Source organism: Branchiostoma floridae, chromosome 10 (assembly GCF_000003815.2).
Source record: "Branchiostoma floridae strain S238N-H82 chromosome 10, Bfl_VNyyK, whole genome shotgun sequence".
Taxonomy (NCBI): domain Eukaryota; kingdom Metazoa; phylum Chordata; class Leptocardii; order Amphioxiformes; family Branchiostomatidae; genus Branchiostoma; species Branchiostoma floridae.
In genome coordinates, this window is record NC_049988.1 from 15406297 (window position 1) to 15434115 (window position 27819).

The 27819-nt window shown below is 40.6% G+C and overlaps 3 protein-coding genes and 2 long non-coding RNA genes across 5 annotated transcripts in view; 2 read left to right on the forward strand and 3 right to left on the reverse strand.

Annotated features, from left to right (window-relative positions):
* The window catches only part of LOC118424948 (partitioning defective 3 homolog B-like), a 57191-nt gene extending 55664 nt beyond the window's left edge, over positions 1-1527 (forward strand). The window contains exons 22-23 of the mRNA XM_035833755.1: positions 246-275; positions 1358-1527. Coding sequence (XP_035689648.1) covers positions 246-275; positions 1358-1527 — 200 coding nt within the window. The remainder of the gene's footprint in view (positions 1-245; positions 276-1357) is intronic.
* Positions 1528-1732: 205 nt separating this feature from the next.
* On the forward strand, positions 1733-12547 carry LOC118424949 (basic salivary proline-rich protein 2-like). The gene is made up of 7 exons (XM_035833756.1): positions 1733-1740; positions 2080-2217; positions 2785-2917; positions 3401-3688; positions 4029-4195; positions 5074-5097; positions 8898-12547. The coding sequence occupies exons 1-7, from the start codon at positions 1733-1735 to the stop codon at positions 9583-9585; spliced, it is 1446 nt and encodes a 481-aa protein (XP_035689649.1). The 3' UTR covers positions 9586-12547.
* Positions 12548-13353: 806 nt separating this feature from the next.
* On the reverse strand, positions 13354-14754 carry LOC118424950. The gene is made up of 2 exons (XM_035833757.1): positions 14453-14754; positions 13354-13680 (listed from the first exon to the last, which is right to left on the reverse strand). The coding sequence occupies exons 1-2, from the start codon at positions 14492-14494 to the stop codon at positions 13354-13356; spliced, it is 369 nt and encodes a 122-aa protein (XP_035689650.1). The 5' UTR covers positions 14495-14754.
* A 496-nt stretch (positions 14755-15250) lies between these two features.
* Positions 15251-16328, reverse strand: LOC118423733. Its single transcript, XR_004832105.1, has 3 exons — positions 15863-16328; positions 15560-15615; positions 15251-15374 (listed from the first exon to the last, which is right to left on the reverse strand). It is a non-coding gene; the product is annotated as an uncharacterized LOC118423733 (long non-coding RNA).
* Positions 16329-20228: 3900 nt separating this feature from the next.
* LOC118424536 lies at positions 20229-25962 on the reverse strand. Its single transcript, XR_004832210.1, has 2 exons — positions 25795-25962; positions 20229-20427 (listed from the first exon to the last, which is right to left on the reverse strand). It is a non-coding gene; the product is annotated as an uncharacterized LOC118424536 (long non-coding RNA).
* Between the last annotated feature and the right edge of the window lie 1857 nt (positions 25963-27819).

Sequence of the window (27819 nt, forward strand, 5' to 3'; positions counted from 1 at the left end):
TACTGCATTCAACTTTTATTTTTTGCACCATTTTATTGATGTCACTGGCAATTTCACACTTTCATTTTTTAATCTTTATTGTAATTGCATTGTTGCATACACATGTAGTATGTTTTGCCATTCTATATTGAAGTCATTGCATGAGAGAAATGCTCGAAGGGACGTTTGTGTTTTGTCCCTTTTTGCATTTCTCGTATTTTGCACATCCTGAAATTGTCTCTCTGCTTCTTTTGTGTTATTTTCAGCCAATCAAAACTTGCCACGAAGCTATTCGAGTAAGCATGGTTATTGTGGCTTTATATGGGGCAAAGGTGGCAGGAAACTATGTGCATGCCGTAGATTTTAGTTTAGGACTGTTGTGGAAAATGTTTCCTACACCTTTGTATTCTTTTTGTCTCTAATAATTTAGAAATTAAAGCTTTAAGTTGTCAAAATAAGGAAGATTAGTAGGTCAGTTTGTAAATCACATTTCCTTCTCTTATTGGTTGATGAAGACAGGAGAATACAAAGGAAAGGTTTTTATTTTGCTCATGTGTCTACCATTTTTGTCTCCAGAAACATTACTCAAGATGAAAGGGCAGCATCCGTTCTTAAAATTGAAATAAAACGGAGATAAAAAAGTACATATTTGGTCATAGCTTCAAGCAGTCTTTGAAAAGACATACAATTATTTTAAAGCAGCCTTCTCTTTGTAATGTTTCTGAATTGTATCCAACTCACAAGCTTGGTGGTGGTGCATGTCATTGTGCCCTTGTTTTAGTACGTTCTTGAAAGGTACATATATTTTTAGTTTATTGTTGGGGATGCAGTGCTGTCTTGGTTCTGTTCTGCATGTGACATGCTGCTGTTTTGCATGAGACAGCACTTGTTATTGTAGACTAGGTGATATTAATAACATATTTGTAATCCTAGGTTGCTGCATTGACTTGTGATGCTTATAAAATGTGTTTCTTTCAAAATAAGATTCAAAACAACATTTGGTGACTAGAACATAAAAATAAACAGATGTCTTAAATCAAATGTCGTAAAAGAACGTATCTTTCTGGCACTTGAATGGTATTTTAAGCATTTTCAAAATGATGTTGAAATCGCATTAATTGTTTTGGAAGCTTTTTTTCTTCTAAAAAAATCCTATTATTTGTAGGCAGTGCCTAGTACTTTTAGTTTTGTCCTACGGTACGTTTATGTCAAACGAAGCCATTCAAACTTCAACCGAAAAGCTCTCATCCTGAAAAAGATGAAACATCCCACAAACTGACATGGCAAGCAGCCACCTTGGAACTGACATGTGTACTGCATGTTAACTAGTGTTTGTGGAACAGTAGAATGTAGAACGTTGTGGGTTTGTTCCCCGTAGTGAAAGAGAGTGCCAGCGAGAGCGAGAGCCACAGCGGGAAGGAGCAAGGTTCGTCCAACCGGTCCTCGCTGGTGGGGGACAACATTGTGCTGGCTGAGACCAGTTTCAGGAAGAGTGGGAAGAAGAAGAAGGAAGGACTGTTCAAGGGACTAGGGTCCATGTTCAGGTGAGGGGCAGTTTGTTATGATGTTTAACTTAAAGGAAGTAGTTGTTGTTCCTGTTTTTGTACCAGTAGCCCAATAGCTTTAAACAACATTACAGTCAGATGTGCAAAGGTTATATGCAACAGGTAGGTCAGTGTAATATAACCAGCTGCTACCGTGCCACGTGCCTTCAGAGCTGGTGTGTTATGCCCTATTGCTTAATATCCTTTTTATGGATTTGTATGAATTTTGGTAGTTATTGACATCTCAAAGAATAATGTGATATCTGCCCTCTATCATTATTTTCAGGTACTGCAGCAGATTGTAAATCCATTCAAAATTGCTGTTGGTAATTTTAGCAGTTGGGGGAATAGGGAGTATTTTCAGGACGTTTGATTTAAGCAATGAGAATTTTGTTTTCTTTCTGCCATGAGAGTGATAAAATAAGTACAATGATGAAAATTTGGTTTTAAATAGTGACCTCTGTTGTCATTATCAAGTCAAGAATTTCAGCTATGTGTTGGAGCCATTGACATAGGAAGAATTGCAAATCACAGTTGACATCCATTTTCTTTTTAGATTTGGGAGACACAGAAAGGCAGAAGAGAGGGCATTGGAGAGCCAGAAAGAGGAAGAGGACAGGAGAAGAAAGGAACAAGAGAAGCAGGAGAGGGAGAGAGAGGCAGCATACAGGGCAGCTCAGGAGGAACAGGAGAGGTAAGACTTCACATTTGTCCATCGTGTACTAAGTTGTAATGACTTTTACTTTTATCATTTCCATTTTTATATCCTTTCAAAGCCAGGGCTTCTTTGGTTTTAAAAATGTATCAACTGTACAGTCAAACCTGACTATTTCAAGCACTCAGGGAACTTCACACAGTATTAAGGTGGATACTGCAGACAGATTTGTAAAGCCTGTGTTAATTAGATGATAAGCTGTGGGACACAAAAAACTGTCCTAATGTAGAGGTGGCTATGAGTACTGGTTTGACTGTCTCCAAGAAGGATCTATTTTGGGTAGTGTTTGATTGTAGAAGAACAGCATAACTCGAGAATGCCTAGATGGATTGTATTTATTCAGTATGTGGGTAGGTCTTGATGATACCTGGAAGCGATTATATTTTGGGCCCTCTAGCTGCTTGCTACGGTACTGTGGCAGAACATCCAGGTTTGATATTTTGAGTTCTGGAAAATGCAGTGGCTGTGACTTTTGAGTGGTAGACTCTTGTTACATGTATAATCCTAACATACCCATTGCTGACCGGCTGCCGTGTCTGTTTCTAGGATCCAACAGAAACATGCGGAGCTGCGCAGGAAACAGGCGCAGGAGAGGCAGCAGAAGCAGATGCAGGAGCAGCAGTCCATGTCCCAGATCAGACAGGACCGCATGCAGGAGAGGATGAACAGGCTCAGACAGGTACTAGTAATGCTTTCATGTCTTAAGTGCATGAAAAGGCTTGAACAGTGTAGTACAGCTTCTTGAATGGCTGTTTTAGATGTCTGAATAAGATACTCCCTTCTTTAGCAGATGAGACTGACAACGTTTACAACATGTTATTTCATACTATCATAGAGATTGTCAGGAAATTGAGGAAAGTTTATTTCATGAACAGACTACAGAAAAATATGATTGTCCAACACTTCAAAAACAGTATTGCTAGTTAAATTTCATCTGTTGTTTATAAAAACAGTATAGGAATATCAAGTGGATGGACGGTGGTTTTAACTTACAATGTTTAAAAAAATATATTTCAAAATATTGCAGTTTGAAACCACTGTCCGCTGGCTTGATATCAAGTCCCTTGACCAAATATCCCTAAATACACTGCTTTTATAAACAACAGATATAGGTTACCCAGAAGATAAAGTTGAACTAGCGTTAACAAAAATCTGCTTGTAGGAGTACCAGGCCAAGAGAAGAGGAGAGGAGTCATCACCAGGGACAGGTCCAGGCAGGCCCAAAACTCCCGACGCCTCGCGCTACCCCCACCCCGAGCCGCGCCGACCGAGAAGTCCGGACCTGCAGCGGTACGGACCGGCCGGTCGCGCACAGAGTCCGCCCGCCAGGCAGCCGGGACCGGGGGTGCGGCCGCAGAGTCCGCCCGACGTGGCGCGACGGAGACCGCGGAGTCCCGAGGTGAACAGATATGAAGACAACAGGAGACACAGCAGTATTGAAGTCAGGAAGGTGAGTGGAGATGGTTATAGCTGTTGCAACTGTAGGTTAGTTTTGACTTATGACTCACATATGTGTCATTTTTTTACAAATATATATTATACTTACAGTAACTTGACTTGTATTCAGGAATGGTCTGTGTATGATACATGTACATGTTATGATATAATAACAAGCAAGCTGTGCAAAAATGTTGAAAGCAGCAGACTTGATGACCAACATTTTTAGCAAAACCCCAATCTGTATACCTTTTATGAAATCCTTTACTCTTATTTCCTCTTGACCTTGTACTTATCTAACCAATCCTATCCTTTGCAGGCTTTGACCCAGGACCCAACAAGAGAAATTTCAGCGACATCCTGGCAAGTACCCCAACTACCAACCCCCCGTACCCAGCCTAGGGGACAGGAGACAGGATCCCCCTCCCCCAGGGAACAGGAGACAGGACCCCCCTCCCCCTCAGCACTCCAACTACGCACCCGCACCCAGGAACTTCAGCAGCCTCCCCCGGGGGTATGGGTACGTCTCTCGTCTTGTCTTACTGCTGCATAGTGGCTGGTTTATAAGAATGGATGTACTTTATTCAGATATATTCTGTGTACAGGCTTTTCATATTTGGCTGTATAACCCCCAAGTTGATGTTACTTTGCAAACAACTTTGCATGGTGAAGGTTGATTTTGCAGTGCATAGCATTCAAAACCAAAGTACAATAACATAAACATATTTTACAGTCCATAAAGTGAAAATACATTCTTTGTATTTTTTGTAACAACTTTACTACTCATTGATATTTATACTGAAGGACAAGAATACATCTTACATCCAACCAAACTTGTAATTCTTAAACTTTCTTCATTCTGATTAGAAATAAAGTATGCCATTGCACTGTCTACAACAGCATACAGTGTTCTTGAATGTATGAATATACACTGCTTGCATGGTGCATGTTGTTGACTTGTATTATGATTTAATATTCATAATTCATTTGATTTGGACTCTGTAGGTAGCAGAAGAGACACTATACATCACATACCATACTGTGTGCATGTCTTTCTTCATTATAGTGCTTGCATTGATCTGTTTAGATGCATCTTTTGATACAACATTGACAAGTCTGAACTTAATTTCCAAGTTTGGGCAAAATGACCATCTGTAGGGGATACCTATTCCCTCTGCCAAAATTAATTCTTATGAAATTGTTTTATCTTTTTTTTAATTTAAGTCATATTACAAGGTGCATTTGAATACTAAAGACTGCATGCCTTAAGTTTGCATGGTAAGTTCTCTAAGTGCAGCTATGATTTTTTTTCTGCCTTGTCAACCATGTCTTTCTTTACCGGTTTGATCCGGCTTGATCCGGTTCTGACCTGATCTGTCCTGTTCTGCCCTCCTGTAGCCGGCCAGCTATGTACCAAACTAGGTAAACACACAGCACTCTTCTGTTTCGGGGAAAGAACGGGACAACGGGTATTAAAATGGGTTGGAAAACATGGGTGATAACTGTGAGACATCCTCCTACGCAGGGACGTCCAACGGCGAAACTGCCTGTCTGGATGTACCCTGCTTTCTCAACCGTCACGCTTAGTTTCTGACTGCCCTGCTTATAAATATTAATGAGCTTACCCTTATATATACGAGATCTGAAAGGCCTACTCTCTGATTGGCTGACAGCTGGTTTGGGGGGACGCCCACAGGAACTAAGGGTGACGGTTGAGAAAGCAGGGTACATCCAGACAGGTGGTTTGGCTTTTGGATGTTCCTGCGTAGGAGGATGACTGTGAGAGTACATATCATTTCTACCACAGAAGGTTTCAGAAAAAAAAAAGTCACAATAATTGGATTTCAATTGGTGATAGTTTGTAAAGTACTGAAAATAAATTCTTTCTTGTGTACAAAATTTTTAATTTTCACCATATACATTTATGACTTAAATTTCGACTTATTGCACTGAAAACCCTCTGTGGTGTTGTGATACTGTATAATTAGTAATATGTTAATGTAATTTTTTCCTTATTTGGTGCCACACACATCTCCATCCTTCATATCATAGAGTACTTTTTAGAATTTTACACATCAGTGTCATAATGTTTGTCACATGACCACACAGTGACCAAGCATCACACACTGTTACTTTGTTCGACATGATGTAATAGGGTGAAGGAAAATCAAGTTCACAAGCACATTTTAACATTATTAAATTGTGACCCTTCATATTCTGTTGTACAGTCATCGTAAGCATCTATGATATTGCACTAAAGATCACATTTTCACCAAATTATTTTGCTTCGCTTTCACCCTTTCTTTTCTTTCTACCTTTGTTTTTCTTGTTTATTCTGTCTATAATTTCGGCAGAAACTACTCAAACTACTAAAAACTTTGTCAAACTACTAAATGCAATCCTTGAATGTTGCTTAACATGCCTTGAATTATATGTTATTACAATATCTGCTGTAAATTTCAGTTATAATCTACTGTACTTTTCTGTAGCTAATCTCACACATTATGTGTCCTAGTCATAAACTTACCGCTTAATACTTTAAAGAGATTGTTGCATGTTTGTATGAGTCGTCTTTGTAGAACTAGAAAACGTAAATAACTCTGACCATCTTGCCTCTGTAACTGTTTTGCGTTGCATTTGTGTTCTCCCTGTGTGTAATGCTCGTTGACATTTATCTGAGGGGTTACCTATATCCGTTGTTTGAAAACAAACGGGGAAATTTCGGATATCAAGTCGATGAACGGTGGTTTCAAATTGTAATATTTTCAACATATACATGCAAGTTAATTTTAAACCACCGTCAGTCGAAATGATATCCCTAAACACCCCGTTCTGGAAAGCAACGGATATAGGTTACCCCACGGATAAAGGTGAACTTGCGTTATATATGTTAAATATTTGCTACGGCGTCTTTACGCCGTTTGTCGGACTGTGCAACACAATATGACGGGTCACGCCTGTGTCTGTGTGTCTCCCTTTAGGAGGGGTACTTCTGGAAACACGATCGCTGCCAAAACTTATACTTATTTCGAACTAGATTTCTAAGGTATTGGCATGTTTCATTGCTTGCCTTCCTTCCTCACACCTCAAACAAATCATGGGTTGGTTGGTTGGATGGTTGTTAACTTCACCGTGATTGGCTAAGGGTGCTGCTAATGCCGTGGTGCAGCCAATGGTGAAAGCTGATAGAACTACCGGTGTTATAGTTTGACACAGATTGCCCCTTCAAAAGGAGGGCATACAGATAAAGAACACTGGTAGAACTTTTTGAAGTACTCACAATTGCAGTTGAAATGTGACACATGCTACACATTTTGTGTCAGTTGGAAAGAATTTCACTTGAAGCCCTTTTACACTGCGCTTTTTTCATTGTTCCTTTTAGAATGCACTGCTGCTTTCCCCCTTGCTTGCTAGATTTGTACATGTAGCACATATATCTGGCACTATGCTTCTCAAAGAAATACAGAAATACAGCATTTTGACTTGGCCATCTATGTTTCATACATAAATAGTTGAAAAAGGAAAAGCTGCTAAGCTCTGTGTTGAAAATACTCAAAACCTTTAATGAAACTGAAATGGAATTGATCTACTTCAAAGTTTTGTAGCACATTGTATATAAAGTATGTAAAAGTATATAAAACAAGCAAATGACTCTCAAAAAATCATCAAAATGGCAATAACACACCCTTTTTAAGATTCTTTAACAATGAATTAAAATCAAGTGCTAAATTATACAGCAGACTCTTTCTGTGCATGCAAGATTTTCAAGTTTTCCCAGCTTTTAATACTCATAACACAATTGCACAGCCGTGAAAAGGGCTCCACTGTCACCAATAAAACACACGCAGTAGTTCTGTTAGCTTGTACCTGCTGGCTTTGGTGATCTGCTTGTCTGATTTGGGACTGATTTGTACACCTAATAGAACAGCTTCCATGATTTACCAATTGTTTGGGATTGTGGAAAACCATTTTACATCATGTAGAGACAGACATTCAATATCCAATCATTACAATTAACATACATGTAGGGTTAGCCCTTTGCAATAGCCTATGGCTAGTTGGGCAGCCCTGGCTGTTTGTAAACAGCTGAACAAATAAATAGATAAAAGTTAACATTAACGATTTGAAATTCATCCCAAAACCTTTTATATATTGACTGTCATCCTGTAACTGTCTCTGTATGATGTAAATGAGGTTCCTTGATATGACGATCATTAGCATGCTATACTTACTGCATGTATATAGTAGTTCATCCTGTTGCTTGCTGTGCTATGCCATATATAATCTACCCTTTCTGATCCAACCTTCAAGCAGTTGTAAGGGTCTGGCTCTGAGGCTCCGTGTTTTACATGTGTTTTTGTAACATTTAGTGTATCTTTTTATTGTCAACTTTAAAGTTCATCTGTGTTCTTGTTAGAAGTCATTTTGGATCAAAGTTACTGTAATTTCCAATGCAAAATATGGACTTACCAGTAACCCAATTTTCAACTGTTAAATGCCAGTCTTTGTCAAGGAATGAACAAGAACATCACAGACAGTGTGGATTGCTCATTCCTTAACAAAGACTGGAGTTGGATAGTGTAAAAAATTGGGTAGTTGTTAATCCAATTTTTGTAAGAGAAAGTACAAATTAATGTTGATTCAGCTTCTTTCTAGAGGTGCATCTGTTTGATTCTTCAACAGTTGCTACTAAATGTTGCAAAAACATGTACAAAAACTGAGACTGAGCCATTTCTTGATATCTGCCTGGAGATCTAGATCATTCCTGATCAACTGCATGCTGCACCCAATAACAGTGTGTGCAATGATTTTTTTCCTACAGTGCTTGTAACTTTGAGCATTATGGTGGCTTGGTACATTCACTGATGATCACAGTTGTGCTTCAAGTGTTTACAATTGTCAAATCATTTTTATGTCTTAATTCTGCATTTAATGCAATTTTTTGCATTAATCTTACACAGGTCATGCTGCACATGATTTTGCATCTGTCTTTGGATTAATTTCTGATGATTCCTTTCCCCATATCATCATGTAACATACATGTACATGCATCTTGAGCTCTAATGCAGAAATCACTGTCACCATAATTGAAGATTTTTTGTTTACATTTGCCATAACTATCACTATTAATCTTGGCAATATGGGTGCTAGCTGCTGGCTGGTAGAGCTGGAAAAATTGTTTTTATTGTTTACTTATTTGTTTGTAAACATTGTTACCGTAGACCCAGTCGGAGCCAGGCGGGCACCCCCCACCCCGATCAGATGCGTGCCAACGCCCATCACGACGGCTACGCCAAACCCACAGACCCGCGACATCCGCCACACCGACCGCGCACGCCCGGAGCTGATGACCCTCGCAGACAGGCCCATCCCCCTCCCACCGCCCCCCACAGCTACTACCGCCCCCTTCAGCAGCGGGAACCCCCCGCGGAAGGCCCCCCTCCCTACCACCCACAAGAAGCAGGCTACCCTTACAGCAGGCTACGTCCAGTGCCTGCCATAAGGGAGGAACCTGCTTATCACGGCAAGAGAGACTATTACGACAGACCGCCACCGCCGCCAAACCAACAACAATACGGCAACAGATCGCCCGAAGAGAGGCGATACCAGAACAGGCCACGGTCTGCGGGGGCATCGCGAGTCGCGGAGGAAGAGCGCTACCCGGTACGTCCGCGATCGGCGGGGCCGGCGCAGTGGGAGCGTGAACGCCTGGAGAGAGAGAGGCAAGCGAATCATCAAGCGTACTACGCCAGCCATCAAAACAACAGGCATAGCTACTACGACGACAGACCAATCAGCTATCAGGACAAGCATCCCGAGGGATACCGTTCACTGCCAAGACGAGCGCACAGGTCGGGTGAAGACGTACGGGAGGAAGGCGTCGTCATTTCTCGAGCCGCGTGCGTCTGAGTCAGCGCTACTTTTATACTTGTAGATAAGATAAGATGGGAATTCTGAACTGAAGGAAGAACAATCAGAAAAATGTTGAACATATGTGCCAAACTGGGTGTAACTTGTGTTTGGTCGGATGGGATGATGTTAGAAACTAAGAGGTTCTCCCAAAGTGAAAGATCATTGGTGGTTCATTGGTGGCACCTTACTTAACCCTTTCATTCTGGCACCAAATATCTTTTGGCTGAAGAACTTGGCAATAAAAAGGGTAAAATTCGCCAAAAGGCAGTTACTCAAGCAATTGGTATGATTTTGGAAACTGTCGGACATTTCAGATAACATGATGCTTTTTTGCATATCTTATTACCTGGATGTCTAACCTTCATCGACGTAAAAAGGGTAAAAGTTTAGGAACGGCAAAGGTAGCAAAAATTTGTATGGTGAAAAAGTACTGAATGAAAGTTTTTGGATCAAAGAAGTAACAGTATGATATTAGAGCCACCATTTATCTTTCATTTTCTGTAGAATCTTTTAGAGAGAAAAATTGCCTGGTCATATGGGGATCAAAATGATCTGGACCAAAAGTTGGAGTTTGAAATATGCTGTACTTAGCAGAGAATACTAACACAGCCATTGTATATACATGTACCCAGAGTGGCAGTTATCACATAGGGATAGTTTGATGTAGACAGGCCACACATTGGTTTTTCCTTTATCTCCTATGGTATCATAAAGGAATATCTATTGGCAGAAACCTGACCACCCCTTTGAAGCTAATAGTTTGTGCCTGTTACAGACTTTACAGAGTTGGGACAAACCATTCAGATGGACAGCGGGGGGATTTATATGGAAGTACTTCTCTTTGTATCAGTAAGGGTGCTTGTTGTATAAAGCTAGCTGTGCCTTATGCCACTGCTTCTAGGGTTCCCTTTGAAAAGGGATCATTGCGTTTTTAAAGTAGAACGTCAGAATCGTTAGGAAACGACATGATGTGAGATACGCCAAATGTGTGACCAAGCATTGAGACAAGTCTATTTTGTGAATGAATACTATGTAAGATATATATACACTGTACAGGAATTGGGCAGGAATGAGGAATTGTTAGTTATGTTGGTTTGATAGAGTGTATCATGTAGCTAGAGTAGCCAAACTAAATCTGACAAATCAAAACATAGTGATTACTAGTATATAAACTGCAGGCCTAAACAGAAACCATGTCGCAGAAACCCTGATAGTATTTTGTGATTCTGTATGTGCCCAAGTCTGATGTAAGGCTAAGATGATGTAGGTACTATGGTTAACTGCAGAAAGCAATAATTGTTACAAATACAACCAGAAATGTAATACGGCTTGATTGATACATAGAAGTGTTGCTTGACTGTTAACATTCTTACATTAATAAGAATTTCTTCATATCGAAAGTGTAGAATTTACAGAAAGCCAATGTGGACTTTAAATCAATGACAGACAAAAGAAAAAAGAATAATTCTTGTAATGTCAACCTAGTTCAGCCAATCTTTGCACTTAGGAAGAATGCCCCCACATAAAAATTATGGCAAAAGCAATCTTTTGATATTGCAGATGATGAGCAATACTAATACTTCTTCAACTTGCATTAAGAAGAGTTTTTGTCCTCACATCATCAGTGCCTTTCATTAGACTTGGGCATGTTTGTAGCAATAATGATTCTCACATATCTGAAGTACAGCCTTCACACATGCAGTATGGAAGCAGCTGCTACTGTCATAAGCCAAGTTCAGTGTCACACTTGACGACAAGTTCTTACCTCCTCTGCCAATGAGTTTATCTTCACTCATTTTTACTGAAATGTTGACTGTCCACTCCTTGGCATAAGGACATGGTGGTGAAATTTTTTTGGAAAGATCTGGATTTTGTTCCAGCATTTAATGGATTCTTTGCCACTAGGAGGTCAGTCATGCACCTAGCAGTTTCACCCCAAACTGCAGGACACAAGAATGTTAGTCCTGAAACAAAGATGACATGGGCAACCCAAGAAAGATCTTACTTGTTGAGGTCTGTCCTTATTCTGAGTGCTGTCTACTTTTGAATTTGATATACATGAGAAAATATACTGTCAAACCTGTCTATAGCGACCACCCAAGGGACTGGAAGAAGAAAATGCTTATAGTAGACGGTTGGTCACTTGAGGCAGGTTAAGAAGGATATGTAATGCCTGGATTAATGGAAATAGTAAGCTTAAGTGGCCATTATAGCCAGGTTGTCCTTATGCAGAGGTGGTTACAGGCCTATACAGGTCTGACTAGCTATTTCTTCATATTCAAGCAGTTGGATATTCCATAAGGAATTGTTGAAATAAACACTATTTGCCAAGTCTTGGGTTTTACCATGGTAACTGCAGATTAAGCCAAAAATGATATCTTCTAGATCATATCAATAGAAATGATTTTAACGACAAGAATTCTCAACCTTTTTGTGTATCTCACATTGTACTGTAGACAATGTGAAGCAAATGTACGTTTTACAACTTGTGTATAAAAAAAACTAACTTTCGATATTTATCTGATGTTGAAGCAAATCTTCTCATTAGTTAAGTTACTTATTAAGTATTTGTTCTAAGGTTACACGGTTTCTTACTCCCTGTATAAAGTTATTTTGGTATAAGAAAAATGGCAGATTTCTTTGAAGGGTTTGATTGAATTTTTAGACTTGAATTCGAAATTATCAAACTTGTACATTATCAGTTTTACCATCCCAGCTAAAATCCCCTTCAGTACTTAGATATTATTTGTACCTAACTTAGAAATCTTACTTTTTTCGAAATTTTGCGGTAATGCAAGTATGATTTTCAGTGGGTTTCTACTATTGTAATGGACTCTCTCAGTTTGAAGCGTTTGCCATGTACTTAGCCAGATTTGTACCCTCCTAACTCATTTTGCAAAATGCAAAGCATTTTACCTCACTGATATGTACCTAATAAAATTTGTATCTTACATTCGTATATCCTACTGTTTCTTGTTTGTTATTTACCATGAGTGTTTCTTATTAAAAAGTAGTTACAGTTCTAAGAAATTGTTCAGGCAATGTCTATTTGTATATCATACAAATCCTGTAAAGACATTGACAAATACAATGTAAGTCTGTTCTGTTTCTTTATACATTGTACTTAAAAAAGATGATATTTTAGGCCACTACTCTTTGTACGTGTTGTTTGATTATAAGATCAGAGATAACATTTCGTAAAATATCTTTTGCACACTTCCCATTTAAATATTCTGGAACTATATATGTAGAATAAACAATACGGCATGTTGAATGTGTACGTTGAAATAAGTAAGACTTGATGTACAAAAGAGAGCTTAATTCGGGTGACTTCGTCTGCTACCCTCCAGTATCGGTTTACTAATTAAACTCACTGCGTCCATTACACCTCTATTAATATGAAGATCACCAGTTCGGAATGTTTAAGTCCTTCTACACCACCTCCGATACTTGTGCTTGTGAATGATATATTTCTGTATACATAAAATGCCTTGATTTTACGAAAATGTAACAGTCACCATTCAGAATTCTTTGCGAGCCCTTTTCGAAGCATCTTTTACATGAATGAATATGCGATTATTTGTTATAGTATCGCATGTATACTTTCGTGGAATTGGTAAAATAATACTGAAGGTCTCCATCAGAATGGACAAGTCTAGGATGGCCGTCATGTGCCTATTGTATTTAGCTAGAGACAACGCAGTTCATCCGTGTAGTCCAATGACGAAGTCAATTTCGAAGTTTGACTTGCGTTTCCATAATTCGTCAAAGCCTTGTAGTGTATGATCTCGTCGTCTCGATGGTTTCTCCCGTCTTCAAGAATTCTGCCAGAGATATGGCGCTCGCACTCCACTCGAATCTTTGTGAATCCTCTGGAGATTTTTGCGACTTGTTAGGTTGTTGGCCGTCCAAAGCTTCGATATCTTCCGGCCAGTCCATTTCGTCCGGCGGGGGCGGCCAGAAATCCACCGAGACCGTGTCTGTGTCGTCAGAGTCTGAGAAGGTGATGGAGGGTAATGTAGAGGGCGGCTCGATCGACTCTGGGGCCTGGGGGTGTATCGTGCTGACCGATTGTGTCTGTGGTCTCTTACCCTGGAACATAAAATATTTTCATGAATGGAATGCAAATACAACTTTTCTTGTTACATAGGCTATTGACTACACAACCCCATACACGTTGTTGTACTATGTAACGTTATATTACCGTACTCTGGAAGTATGAGAAGAATCTGTGTTGAATGTATTCCCTTGGGTTCTGCTTATCATTTATATGCTTATCAGGTACGGTACAAGTCAAAGGAACAGCTCTTACTGGCCTAGCAGTTCACTGAAGGGTTTAGATATCTCGAAGTCGAAAATCCAGCTTCGGATAGCTATCGTTAACGTCCCTTGCCTATACGCATAGATCTGTATGCTTAGTGGGGTCAATGACCTTGGTGCTGAAATGCCATCTAACAGTGACCCAGCCACTGTAGAGGCAAGGATAAGGTCATGGTGGCGCCACAAATGATTGTACTCAAATGAGACCTGGCCCTGTAAACTTGGGCCTACATGTTGGGTACTGATAGAGCGGTAGTGTCCTTTGTGCTGAAATGCCTTCAAATTACCACCCAGCCCCTTTGAAGTATCGCTGTGGGCACGACGGGCTCCCAATTATATCAGTGTATTCGCATGAAATGTCCCTAAACTGCACTAGCTACCGTTAATGTTACCAAGTGTGAGATTGGACATGTTGTTTTCTATGGTACTGAAACGCATGCCCTCGTATGGCCTGAATTTTATCCGCAGTAAGATCGTTAGTTTTTCACCTTTAGACCATACTCTGCAATATTTTCCCACCTCTTAGTTCTACTCTACAACATACCAGGAAGCTGTGAGAAAACACTTGTTGATTCAGGGTTGTCATCCCTGGTAGGTAGCGCTGTAAACCAATACGATTCGGCCCAGCAAACGAACTTCTGGACTCTCTTGACAGCGCCCTCAAGCGGGCGTCTAGAGACTGCAGGTGTGACGGATGCAAAGTTTGCGGCTTCCAGTAAGGATGTGGTCTTCTTGAAGAATGTCCGCGAAGTTTAGAGTTGAGATGTTTCGCCTTGGGCAGCTTGTGAAGACGGTATATTTGAGGGGGTGGACGTTGATATCTGGTTCCCCACAGACTCGGCTTGGGCTGCGGCACGCCATAGAACCTGCCCGGATAAATAATCGACAGTGCTAATATCGCTCGGTAAGTAACAATGGCATCATAACAAAATAAGAAAATATCATATATCATAACAATCTAGGCTAGGTCCTTTACTATAAGATAAAATGCCGGCTTCAGTACGATGTTACAATAACGATAGAATGTCTTTTGCTAGAATCTCTTAGTTTTTCTTAAAATCCTGATTTTGTAGGAGATTACGTAACGTAATAGCCTTGTTTCAGAATATCAAAGTAAAATCTTCGATAGAGTGGTCTGAAAGTTGCTGTCAAACAAGCCTTGAAAAGTTTTAACGTTTGAAAATTGTCAAAACAGGAATGATCGCTTTTTACAAACATATCATCCCATTTTGTGCGTGTATGTTTAGTGGGGCAGATGCCCTAGCCTTGGTGCTGAAATGCCATCAAACAGAAACCCTACACTGTGTGAAATGCCATTTGTCCCTACCAAAACGTTCGCCCCATCAAGGCCCGCTTCCCACAGAAGTGTTTTGCCGCTAGAAGTAGGATGAGTAGCACCACAACACCGACGGCGGTTAGAAATATTCCTCTTATGTCAGCACCGGAGGAGTCTGGACTTGACGTATCTAGGCATGTAGTAAGGAAAAAAGCTTGGTTAGATTCTGTCATACGCGTTTAGCATGAGCGTAACAAACGAAACGTACATTTTAGTAAACGTTGCAACGTATTTGACTTGATACTATTTCATGTATTTCATCTTGTTTAAACTTAACTGCTGTTTATATATTCATAATGCTGAAGATATACTTACTGGACGTCAGTGGAGAGGTAGTTGCACAAGATCCGTTCCGTTTGCCATCGCCACACCTGAATGGCGGCACATTTTATTTAGATTCAACTTTCACCCTTTGGTAGAATATACAAAACTGTACTACTCCCTTTGATATGACTTATAGAACCTGCAGTGCGGACACACACAGACAGGCGCTCACAAACACACAGAGAGAGAGAGAAAGAGAGAGAGAGAGAGCAACTGGTATTGTTGTCATAAAGTGCATACCGAGTGAGCGATATTATTACTTAATAGAAAACGGACATTGATAGAATATCTTACACAGAACTTGAGTTCACTCCAAGAACTGCGCCGGCAGTATCAGAAGCTGGCAGTCCTCGATTCATCCCGGTCTCACAGGCACAGCCAGACCACGGTCAACATAACCATCGGACAACGACACAGTGCACCATCACTATCACTTGTCTGCAAACTGTCGGCCTTGGTGTCCTTGGCAGTGTTGTGGTTTTCTATTTCTGTTCGTCAGATCCATAGCTATTTTGGCTTCTCAGATTTGCCAACAGAAATCCAAGTTGACGACATCTGCCACGTAATGCTAGTAGCAGGTAGTTGATTTCGTTCCACGATCAAAGACACAGGTATGAACAGGCATCAGCTGAAGGTGATATGTCAGAGTGATTAATGTATAAACATATCCTCGTGGAGACATCTTGACAGCTGCCTTGGTACGTACTTAATTGAACACGAACAATACGCTTTTGTAAAGGACTCTCTAAATACACAAACCAAGAGCCGGTCTGTATGTGTGCAGTATCGTGAATAAGATCCTGGTTTGCCTATATTCTTAGACAAAATCCGCTTTTAAGTGACCACTAGCACCCACCTCTTACATATTACTAACACCAACCCTACAAATTCCGTAGTACGCAACCTACCTAATAAAGCATAATTTTGAAAATCCAATCGTAATCATAAACACGGATTGTACTTTCTAAACAAGAAGGTTCTAGCAACGCTTTAAAGCATGACTGCGCACAAGATTTTAAAGTAGAATAGTCTATGATAGGGCTTACCTTAGTATATTCTCTGTGCCACAGTACGATCACCGTAATCCCATGGGCTCAGATACACACAAAACAATACGATCCAGAGGGACTCAAGGTGACCCTAGCTAACCTAAACATGTCAACTCAATTTACCAACCTCCATCAAGCCAAGACGGCCATAGAATGATTATCACTTATCGTAATGAACGCATCTTTGTACGCAGACAAAATGTACCAGCCAGAAAGGTTTTTGCTGCTCTATCTAATACAAAATATGATTTGTCAACCTACGTCCCAAGCTTCACGTAGGTACTGGTCTTATTGTAATCTTTGTATCAAAGACGTCCATATCTCAGTATCTCAGAGCACAATCGAATTATAACAAAAGGTGGTCATAAATAAGAACGATATAGCGTTAGTTGTGACGAACGCATTATTTCGTGCCGTCCCAAGACAATAGCGAGCCGGCCGAAGGACCTTACATTGTCGGTTGAATGTGTAGGAATTTCTATTCACCGTCTTTTGTGATCTAGGAATTAATCTTAGTCAAGTACAGCCGCCCATACTGTACCGCATATCTATGCCACACAATATACGTCCATCAACTAAATAAACAAAGGGACGCAGGGTCCCATGTATAGCTCAAATCACTTGCACTTACCTGCAACACATCCCTAAAATCAGGCGGTGATGTAGTTGATGTTGCCATGTGAATTTTCTACATTCAAATACAACGCTGAATGAAACAGACGTCCAGCTACTGGATAAGAGTAGATAATGCCAATAATGATGAAGATGATAATACAGCTGAATAGCCGGGCTTTTGTCAATGATATGACATGTTTGGCCATGCGTTTTTAGGAAGGTCTGCTAGATGACGCTCATGTATGCTGCATTTGGTCTGACTTGATGACATACAGTTGCAAAGGGTCACACCTTCATACCTGCATACCATCTTCAGTCAAGGGAGGAGTAGACTCCTGTAGTGGACTGATTTTGACACTTCAGGTCATCAGACTAAGCATGCTCATACATCAGATGCCCCCAGAAATCTTTACCACACATTGCATAAATTTCTGCAACCTGTACCTCTTTCTGCAACCTGTACCTCAACGTGTCACCTGTAACTATGTGACAGTGATTTATATTGAGGTCATCACAATAAATAATTTAGCAGTACGTTGTAATTTATCAAGCATTGTATTTGAGGCCATAACGTTATAACGTTACATGTATCATAGAAAATACAGCACCACGAAATAGAATAGAATCATTTTTAGACGAAAGATTTGGTAATTTATTTGATTTGCTTGTAAATGTAGCAAAGGGCCTGGGAAAGCCAAATTTTAGAAATGTATTTATCTATTTATTCAATTTTAGAAATATAGTTTAGATGCACGATATTGAAAGGGCTATGAGTGGACTGACCGTGAGTTGTTAAAATGACAGAGAGAAGTTGGCTATGCACGTGAATTGGGACCTCCTGCCTTGCCCGACAAGCTGACACACGGCGACTTCATGTGGAGAAGGACACAAATCTTCCGTGACCTTTTGACCCCACTATACTTTCTGGTGTCCAGCAGAGAAAGGAAGAGCCTGAGATGATGTCCATGCACATCTTCTCCTGAAAGAATTGCACTTCCAGACGTTTTGTTGTCTTCGATATTCCTTCTCTCCTGTGTTCAGGTCATCTTCCTAATTCCAGGCACAGTCCAATAGCACTTGGGTACGTTTACAAGTCTTCTTTCTTCTATACTGTTGTTTGAAACTTTGATGGAACTTGCACTGCAGTGGACGGGACTTGCACTGCGCAAGTTGCAGTTAATTTTCGCCGAGGGCTAAAACGTGGCGACTAAACTCTGACATGTTCAAAACTGTTTGAAGTTAAATTATGTGTAAATTTATGTTAAATCTTAGACTGCAACTGTATTTGTATTGTTATGGCGTTGCTAAGAAAATTATGTCACACGTGGTGCCATAAATTTTTCAAGTGATGGCAAAATGGCGCCGTCTAATTTTTTTTTTTTTTTAATTTTAAAGAAAAATGATTGGGTTTGCTAGTAACGTTAAAAACTGAAAACAAAAGTGAGATAAGATTATATATTGTAACTGTTACGTATCATCCGAGAAATTGAATGTTTATGATTAGAATAAGTTGGATCATAGAAAGAAAAGAAGGGTCTGCAATATGTATCGAGAGATGGGTGAAATATTTTTCGTAGTGCTGCAACCGCTATGGTGCCGTGTGCAAAGCTCAAACCGGAAGTGACGCGTGACCCGTGACATATGACCTCGCTCCCAGGGTGTGCAGTACACTGTGCCTTGGGAACGACCGAGCAACCATGGCTGCGAAACTATCGTCTGCCGTGGTCGGACCGCAGTTGCCAACATATAAAATCTTTAATTCAAAGCTTTAGAGGAAACACTTGCCAGTTTTAAGAAATGAGTACTGACCAACAATTCAGAAATCAAAAAAGATAAGAAGCTTTTTGGGGAAAATGGTGAGTTTTCCGATCGGGTTTCTGACCAGTTTTCTCGCGAAATGTGCTCTATAACGTTAACTCCAATGCGCTGTATCGTTAGTATAAGTTATTGACGTTATAAGCTTTGAGTGCTCTAAAGCACTGTGTTGGAAAATGCCCCAACCACAGTCCTGCCAATGTACATGTCATTAAAACTTCAAAACTCATGTAAATCTGAATTATACTTTGGGTACCTACTGGCTGGCAAAATACACCAGATGATTAACGTTATATCCTAACTGAGTTATCAGAGAAGAAACGTGACTTCACAGCAATCTAATTTATTGACATTACAGACTCATTACATTATTGAACATTGTAATTCTGAAACGTCATTCACAGCCATTGTTGTAACACTACATCATTGTACATTGTACAGCTGAACTTGCTGAAGTGTATAAAATCTTGAGAGCTAGCACACTAGCCTGGCAGGTAGGCATGCAACATGCATTAGAGACCATTAGAGATCTTAGAAATGAATTGGTCCTCATTAAAGATGCATCTATGCAGTTATACTTACACCAACGTTTCCGCATTCATATCACAAAACACCCGAAAGGCACTATGAATAAATATGAAGATTCACATTATGTCCTTTTGTTTACATGTACGCTAGTTAACTACTGCTCAAGCCAAAATGATTGAAAATTAAATTTATCATTCGTATCATGAACCAGACCTACTTTTGTTTACATGTACGCTAGTTAACTACTGCTCAAGCCAAAATGATTGAAAATTAAATTTATCATTCGTATCATGAACCAGACCTAGTGGCTTTTACAATTAGTTCTTGATAAAATCCTTGCATCAATGACACTCCTGAATCAGCATTTTTGAATGTACATATATGTCCCCTAGACAAGTACACATAACTTTTTCAAATTTGTTGTCAACCAAAGAGAGACATATTAGCAAGTGTAAATATTGACAAGATACCTGGCAAGCAACTGACTCCAACAAAGCTGTCATCTTACAACTAACGTTATAAGAAGTTCTACAATGCCAAACACAGTCTCAAAATATATGCTTAATGTCAAGCACAGACCACATCCCAATGTGCACTGCACTATTGATCCTTAGTAAAATAACTGTTACAGTACTAGCATAAGATTTCATCTGTTACACAAGTTGGAAAAAAGTTCAACTATCTTCATGGTACAGTGGTGTTTTAGAAGTTTGCGATATATATATGTATATAGGCTACAAAAATCCAAACTTTCAAGACAAGCTAGGAATATCATATCAACAAATTGGGTAATAGAAATGCAGGCAGTTTTTAATGAAGGTTTCCATCTTGCATAGATGTTGTCACTGGTACCTGCAATGTAAAAAAAAGCCTGTCAAAATCAAACCGACTGACAAATTATTTTGAAAAGAATGAAATAAGACAAAGATATGGGATCAACCCAACAGGAGTATTTCACAAAAATTGATCAGGGACAATCCAATGTCCACCTTGGAACAGTATAAAATATAATAGTTCACTATAACAAGTGTTGGCAGGTGATAATACTCTCACGACTCAAAAAGTTTGTCAACAATAGCATTTTGTCAATTTGTCCAAATATGACACTGGTAATTGAAGATTGTAACAATGAGCTAGAAGAACACCTGGAGTGTGGATGGAGAAAAGTGTAGAAACTTACCAATAGTCTTAGCCTCATATTCATGAAGTATCATAATGATTAATTATTTCCACTATTATACAGGTGAGTAAGGTGTCTTTCCTTTGCCTATAGACCATGTAGGGCATTATACAGGTGAGTAAGATGTCTTTTCTTTGATTATGGTTCAGATGGGGAATTATACAGGTAAGTATGGTGTCTTTCCTTTGCCTATAGACCAGACAGGGCATTCAACAGGTAAGTACGGTGTCTTTCCTTTGACGACACACCAGGTAAGACACCGTACAGGTAATTAAGGTGTGTTTCCTTTAACGACACACCAGTCAAGACACCGTACAGGTAATTAAGGTGTGTTTCTTTTAACAACACACCAGTCAAGACACCTTACAGGTAAATAAGGTGTGTATCCTTTGACGACACACCAGGTAAAACACCGTACAGGTGAGTAAGGTGAGTTTCATTTGACTATAGACCAGGTAAGACATCTACAGGTGTGTAAGGTGTGTTTCCTTCGACGACACACCAGGTAAGACATAGTACAGGTGAGTAAGGTGTGTTTCCTTTGACTATGAAACTGGTAAGACACTGTACAGGTGAGTAACATGTGTTTCTTTGACTACAGACTAGGTAAGACACCGCACAGGTGAGTAAGGTGAGTTTCATTTGACTATGGACCAGGTAAGACACCGTACAGGTGAGTAAGGTGCCTTTCCTTTGACTATAGACCATGTAAGCATTACACAGGTGAGTACGGTCCCTATGGTGTCTTTCCTTTGACTATGAAACAGATAAGACACTGTACAGGTGAGTAACGTGTGTTTCTTTGACTACAGACTAGGTAAGACACCGTACAGGTGAGTAAGGTGCCTTTCCTTTGCCTATAGACCATGTAGGCATTATACATGTGAGTAAGGTGTCTTTCATTTGCCTATAGACCAGATAAGGCATTATACAGGTGAGTGAGGTGTCTTTCCTTTGCCTATAGACCAAATAGGGCATTATACAGGTGAGTAAGGTGCCTTTCCTTTGCCTATTGACCATGTAGGTCATTATACAGGTGAGTAAGGTGCCCTTTCTTTGCCTATAGACCAGATAGGGCATTATACAGGTGAATAGGGTGCCTTTCCTTTGCCTATAGACCACATAGGGCATTATACAGTTAAGTAAGGTGTCTTTCTTTTGCCTATACACCAGATAGGGCATTATACAGGTGAGTAAGGTGCCTTTCCTTTGCCTATAGACCATGTAGGGCATTATACAGGTGAGAAACATGTCTTTCCTTTGCCTATAGACCATTTAGGGCATTATACAGGTGAGTAAGGTGCCCTTCCTTTGATTATAGACCAAATAGGGCATTACACAGGTGAGTACGGTCCCTATGGTGTCTGTCCTTTGACTATAGACCATATAGGGCATTATACAGGCAAGTAAGATGTCTTTCCTTTGCCTATAGACCAGATTGGGCATTATACAGGTGAGTAAGGTGCCTTTCCTTTGCCTATAGACCATGTAGGGCATTATACAGGTGAGAAACATGTCTTTCCTTTGCCTATAGACCATTTAGGGCATTATACAGGTGAGTAAGGTGCCCTTCCTTTGATTATAGACCAAATAGGGCATTACACAGGTGAGTACGGTCCCTATGGTGTCTGTCCTTTGACTATAGACCATATAGGGCATTATACAGGCAAGTAAGATGTCTTTCCTTTGCCTATAGACCAGATTGGGCATTATACAGGTGAGTAAGATGTCTCTTCTTTGATTATAGTCCAGATGGGGCATTATACAGGTAAGTATGGTGTCTTTCCTTTGCCTATAGACCAGATAGGGTATTATACAGGTGAATATGATCACTGTGGTGTCTTTCCTTTGCCTATAAGGCAGATAGGGCATTATAAAGGTGAGTAAGGTGCCCTTCCTCTGCCTATAGACCAGGTAAGGCATTATTCAGGTGAGTAGGGTCACTAAGATATCTTCCTTTGCCTATAAAACAGATTAGGCATCATACAGGTGAGTACAGTTACTATGGTGTCTTTCCAAATGACCATACTCACCTGTATAATGCCTAATCTGGTCTATAGGCAAAGGAAAGACACTATGAGACTGTACTCACCTGTATAATTCCCTATCTGATCTATAGGCAAAGGAAGGGCACATCACTCACCTGTATGATGCCCTGTCTGCTTTATAGGCAAAGGAAAGACACCATACTTAACTGTTTAATGCCCTATCTGGTCCATAGGCAAAGGAAAGACACCATACTTACCTGTATAATGTCCCATCTGAACTATAATCAAAGAAAGGACACCTTACTCACCTGTATAATGCCCTATCTGGTCTATAAGCAAAGGGAAGACACCATACTCACCTGTATAATGCCCTATCTGATCTATAGGCAAAGGAAGGGCACCTTACTCACCTGTATGATGCCCTATCTGCTTCATACGCAAAGAAAAGACACCATACTTACCTGTTTAATGCCCAATCTGAACTATAATCAAAGAAAAGACATCTTACTCACCTGTATAATTCCCTATGTGGTGTATAGGCAAAAGAAAGACACCTTACTTGACTGTATAATGCCTTATCTGGTCTATAGGCAAAGGAACGACACCGTACTCACCTGTATAATGCCCTATCTGGTCAATAGGCAAAGGAAAGGCACCTTACTCATCTGTATAATGCCCTACATGGTCTATAGGCAAAGGAAAGACACCTTACTTCACCGATAATGCCTTATCTGGTCTATAGGCAAAGGAAAGACACCGTACTCACCTGTATAATGCCCGATCCGGTCTATAGGCGAAGGAAAGGCACCCTATTCACCTGTATAATGCCCGATCCGGTCTATAGGCGAAGGAAAGGCACCCTATTCACCTGTATAATGCCCTATCTGGTCTATAGGCAAAGGAAAGGCACCTTACTTGCCTGTATAATGTCCTATCTGGTTTATAGGCAAAGGAAAGACACCTTACTTGCCTGTATAATGCCCTATCTGGTTTATAGGCAAAGGAAAGGCACCTTACTCACCTGTATAATGCCCTATCTGGTCTATAGGCAAAGCCAAAACACCTTGCTCACCTGTATAATGCCTTATCTGGTGTATAGGCAAAGGAAAGACACCATACTAACCTTTTTAATGCCATACATGGTCTATAGGCAAAGCAAAGGCACCTTACTCACCTGTACGGTGTCTTACCTAATCTGTAGTCAACAAAACACACCTTACTCACCTGTATAGTGTCTTACCTGTTTCATAGTCAAAGGAAACACACCATACTCACCTGTACGGTGTCTTACCTGGTCTGTAGTCAAAGAAACACACCTTACTCACCTATACGGTGTCTGACCTGGTCTATTGTCAAATAAAACTCACCTTACTTACCTATACGGTATCTTACCTGGTGTGTCGCCAAAGGAAACGCACCTTACTCACCTGTAGATGTCCTACCTGGTCTATTGTCAAATAAAACTCACCTTACTCACCTATACGGTGTCTTACCTGGTGTGTCGCCAAAGGAAACGCATCTTACTCACCTGTAGATGTCCTACCTGGTCTACAGTCAAATGAAACTTACCTTACTCACCTGTACGGTGTTTTACCTGGTGTGTCGTCAAAGGAAACACACCTTATTTACCTGTACGGTGTCTTGACTGATGTGTCTTTAAAGGATACACACCTAATTTACCTGTACGGTGTCTTGACTGGTGTGTCGTTAAAGGAAACACACCTTAATTACCTGTACGGTGTCTTACCTGGTGTGTCGCCAAAGGAAACGCACCTTACTCACCTGTAGATGTCCTAGCTGGTCTATAGTCAAATGAAACTTACCTTACTCACCTGTACGGTGTCTTACCTGGTCTGTAGTCAAAGAAACGCACCTTACTTGCCTGTACGGTGTCTTACCTAGTCTGTTGTCAAAGAAACACACCTTACTCACCTGTACAGTGTCTTACCTGGTCTTAAGTCAAAGGAAACCTACCTTAACTACCAGTACGGTGTCTTACCTGGCCTGTAGACAATTGAAACACACCTTACACACCTGAACAGAGTCTCACCTGGCCCGTAGACGATGGAAACACACCTTTGTTACCTTTACAGTGTCTCACCTGGCCTGTAGACTATGGAAACACATCTTGCACACCTGTAGAGAGTCTCACCTGGCCTGTAGACAATGGAAACACACCTTAGCTACCTCTACAGTGTGTTACCTGGCCTGTAGACAATGGAAACACACCTTACACACCTGTCGGGAGTCTCACCTGGCCTGTAGACAATGGAGAAACACCTTAGCTACCTCTACGGTGTCTTACCTGGCCTGTAGACTATGGAAACACGCCTTAGTTACCTGTACAGAGTTTCACCTGGCCTGTAGACTATTGAAACACACCTTACACACTTGTACGGGTTCACCTGGCCTGTAGACTATGGAAACACACCTTACACACCTGTACAGGGTATCACCTGGCCCGTAGACTATGGAAACACACCTTAGCTACCACTACAGTGTGTTACCTGGCCTGTAGACAATGGAGAAACACCTTAGCTACCTCTACGGTGTCTTACCTGGCCTGTAGACTATGGAAACACACCTTAGTAACCTGTACAGAGTCTCACCTGGCCTGTAGACAATTGAAACACACCTTACACACTTGTACGGGTTCACCTGGCCTGTAGACTATGGAAACACACCTTACAATAAGTTACACACCTGTACAGGGTCTCACCTGGCCTGTAGACAATTGAAACACACCTTACACGCCTGTACAGAGTCTCACCTGGCCTGTAGACAATGGAAACACACCTTACACACCTGTACAGAGTCTCACCTGGCCTGTAGACAATGGAAACACTGTTCAAACACACTTTAGCTACCTCTACAGTGTCTTACCTGGCCTGTAGACGCTGGAAAAACCCTTTAATACACACATGTAACGTTACAGGGTCTGACCTGGGCTGTACTTGTAGACAATGGAAATGCACTTTACACACCTGTACATTGTCTCACTTGGCCTGCATGAAAAGATAACACACCTTACTGACATGTACAGTGTCTCACCTGGCCTGTAGTTAAATGAAAGATGCTGTCTATTAAAGATGTAGTACACCGGTGGTAGCCCGAGCCTCCTTGCCCGAGCGAATCACACTAAGTGTTGGAGTCTGCGCAGTAACATATTCCAAGAAGCAAGCAGAAAGGTCAGGAGTCACGGATACGCGCGTCACTTCCGGTTTCAGCGCACAACGGTTGCAGCACTACGAAAAATATTTTACCCGAGAGATGGCTGTCTTCACCCCGTTATCAGTACTGCTTTTCATGGTCCAGTGCCACAGGCAAAACATGTAACGTTAGTACTGATCATGAGGATGCAGAAATACTAGAACAGAGAAGCTAAAGACAGTTACTTAATCAAGTTAGTTCCTTGGGGTGAAGTAAAAATACTTTTGTAGATGTACTCTTCCTTTTTGGCTTAACACTAGTAATAGTGCATGCAAGAATTCTTCCAATGAAATCTTCTAATGTTATATAAAGGTGCAGCTGAACAGAACATGAAGATGTGGGGCCATGAACTTGATGAAGTTCAAGAATGCAAAATGGCTACGATGATCATCATCAAGATCTATGGACGACTCAAGCTTCCTGGCTGGCACCAAACGGACGATGGTGACTTTGGTTGACCTGAGGTCCTCGTCTTGTAAGGTAGGACCAGGTCACCAGGAGTATTTTTTTTTACACAAAACACATGCGACAGGTGGTTTGATGTACTTTGGACAGTTTAATACTGTAATTTTTCTCCTTTCTTGATAAGTTGATAGTCCATGGGCCTAGTCCCCCGAAAATGGCAATTTGGTGTCAAACAGAGGGACAAAGAAAGAGTAACGTACTTTTTTGAAAAGTTTATTCCTCTATATCATCGAGTATTGTAACCATGCCTCCCCCATTTATATTTTACCCTCCAGTAAGTGCTTTGCGCTCAACAGTTCCTTGGCTCTAGCTGCGATACCCTTGGTTTTCCATAACAGTTGAATTTCAAGCCAGACACCACATGCCTGCAAAGCTGGTATCATATGCTGTTACAAGCTTTTAAGATACCTATGCAAATCAGATTAACAACTATGTTTGTCTCCAGGTAAAACTGAATACATACTAGTCATAGTAGTCATTTAAAGATCATTGGCGTATTGTTTGACCTACTTCAAGGCCGCTGACCTCAGCCTACATGCCAAGATTTATTTTTGCTGTGGTTAATGATTGCCTAGGGCACTGGCGGCCTTGTTTTGTCCCAGTAGGACCTGTCATTGTGGTTGATTATTCCCAGAGGCTTTCCCCTCACCTATCAAAGGTCAAAGATAAGGTTGAAGACATGTTTGGCACACATACGATGCAGATTTAAACTGGCTTCTCGGCCAAGTATGTACGCTTTTGACGCTTTAAGAAGTCAAAAGCAAATGTATACTACCAGATGGAACCTGTTTTGTGAATACTGTCTTTGTGTGATTTATTTGTTTTGCAATGGTAGAGTGAAATTGTTGATGTCTACACACTGAGTGGTGATTTAAACAACCCGCTCATAGAGTGTGACGTATTACACATACATGTGCACATTTTACTACGTCACACATTTATGTGTACATCAGCAGCACGGACGGGCGCCATTTTGGGACTGGAAGGAGAGGTGGGTGCCAATCTTTTCTGAACAATTTCCCATCTTCTAAGGCATCTTGTCAACATTTTGAATTCATACATTGCCACATGGTGTGTTGGTGACTTATCTTTGGTTCAAGATATACCTGACAAGTCCACTGACTGAGAATTTTTGTCATTTTTCTGGCAGAGCAGAGATTCGTCATCCGAGGACACAGTCTGACAAAACCCATGCCAGCCGGCACAGGACAACTTTCAAAAGTCGCCGTAAAACTCAACACTTCAACGTTGACAGGTAAGGAGATGACTTTAGCTGGAAGCAGAGTGTCCTTAAGAACCTTCTGAAGAAATTTGGGTCAAGTCAAACTTTTCCCACTAACCATAATCAGTGAAATGTTTGTTGTTATTGTAACTTGTTGCACATGGCAGGCAGCAGGCTCT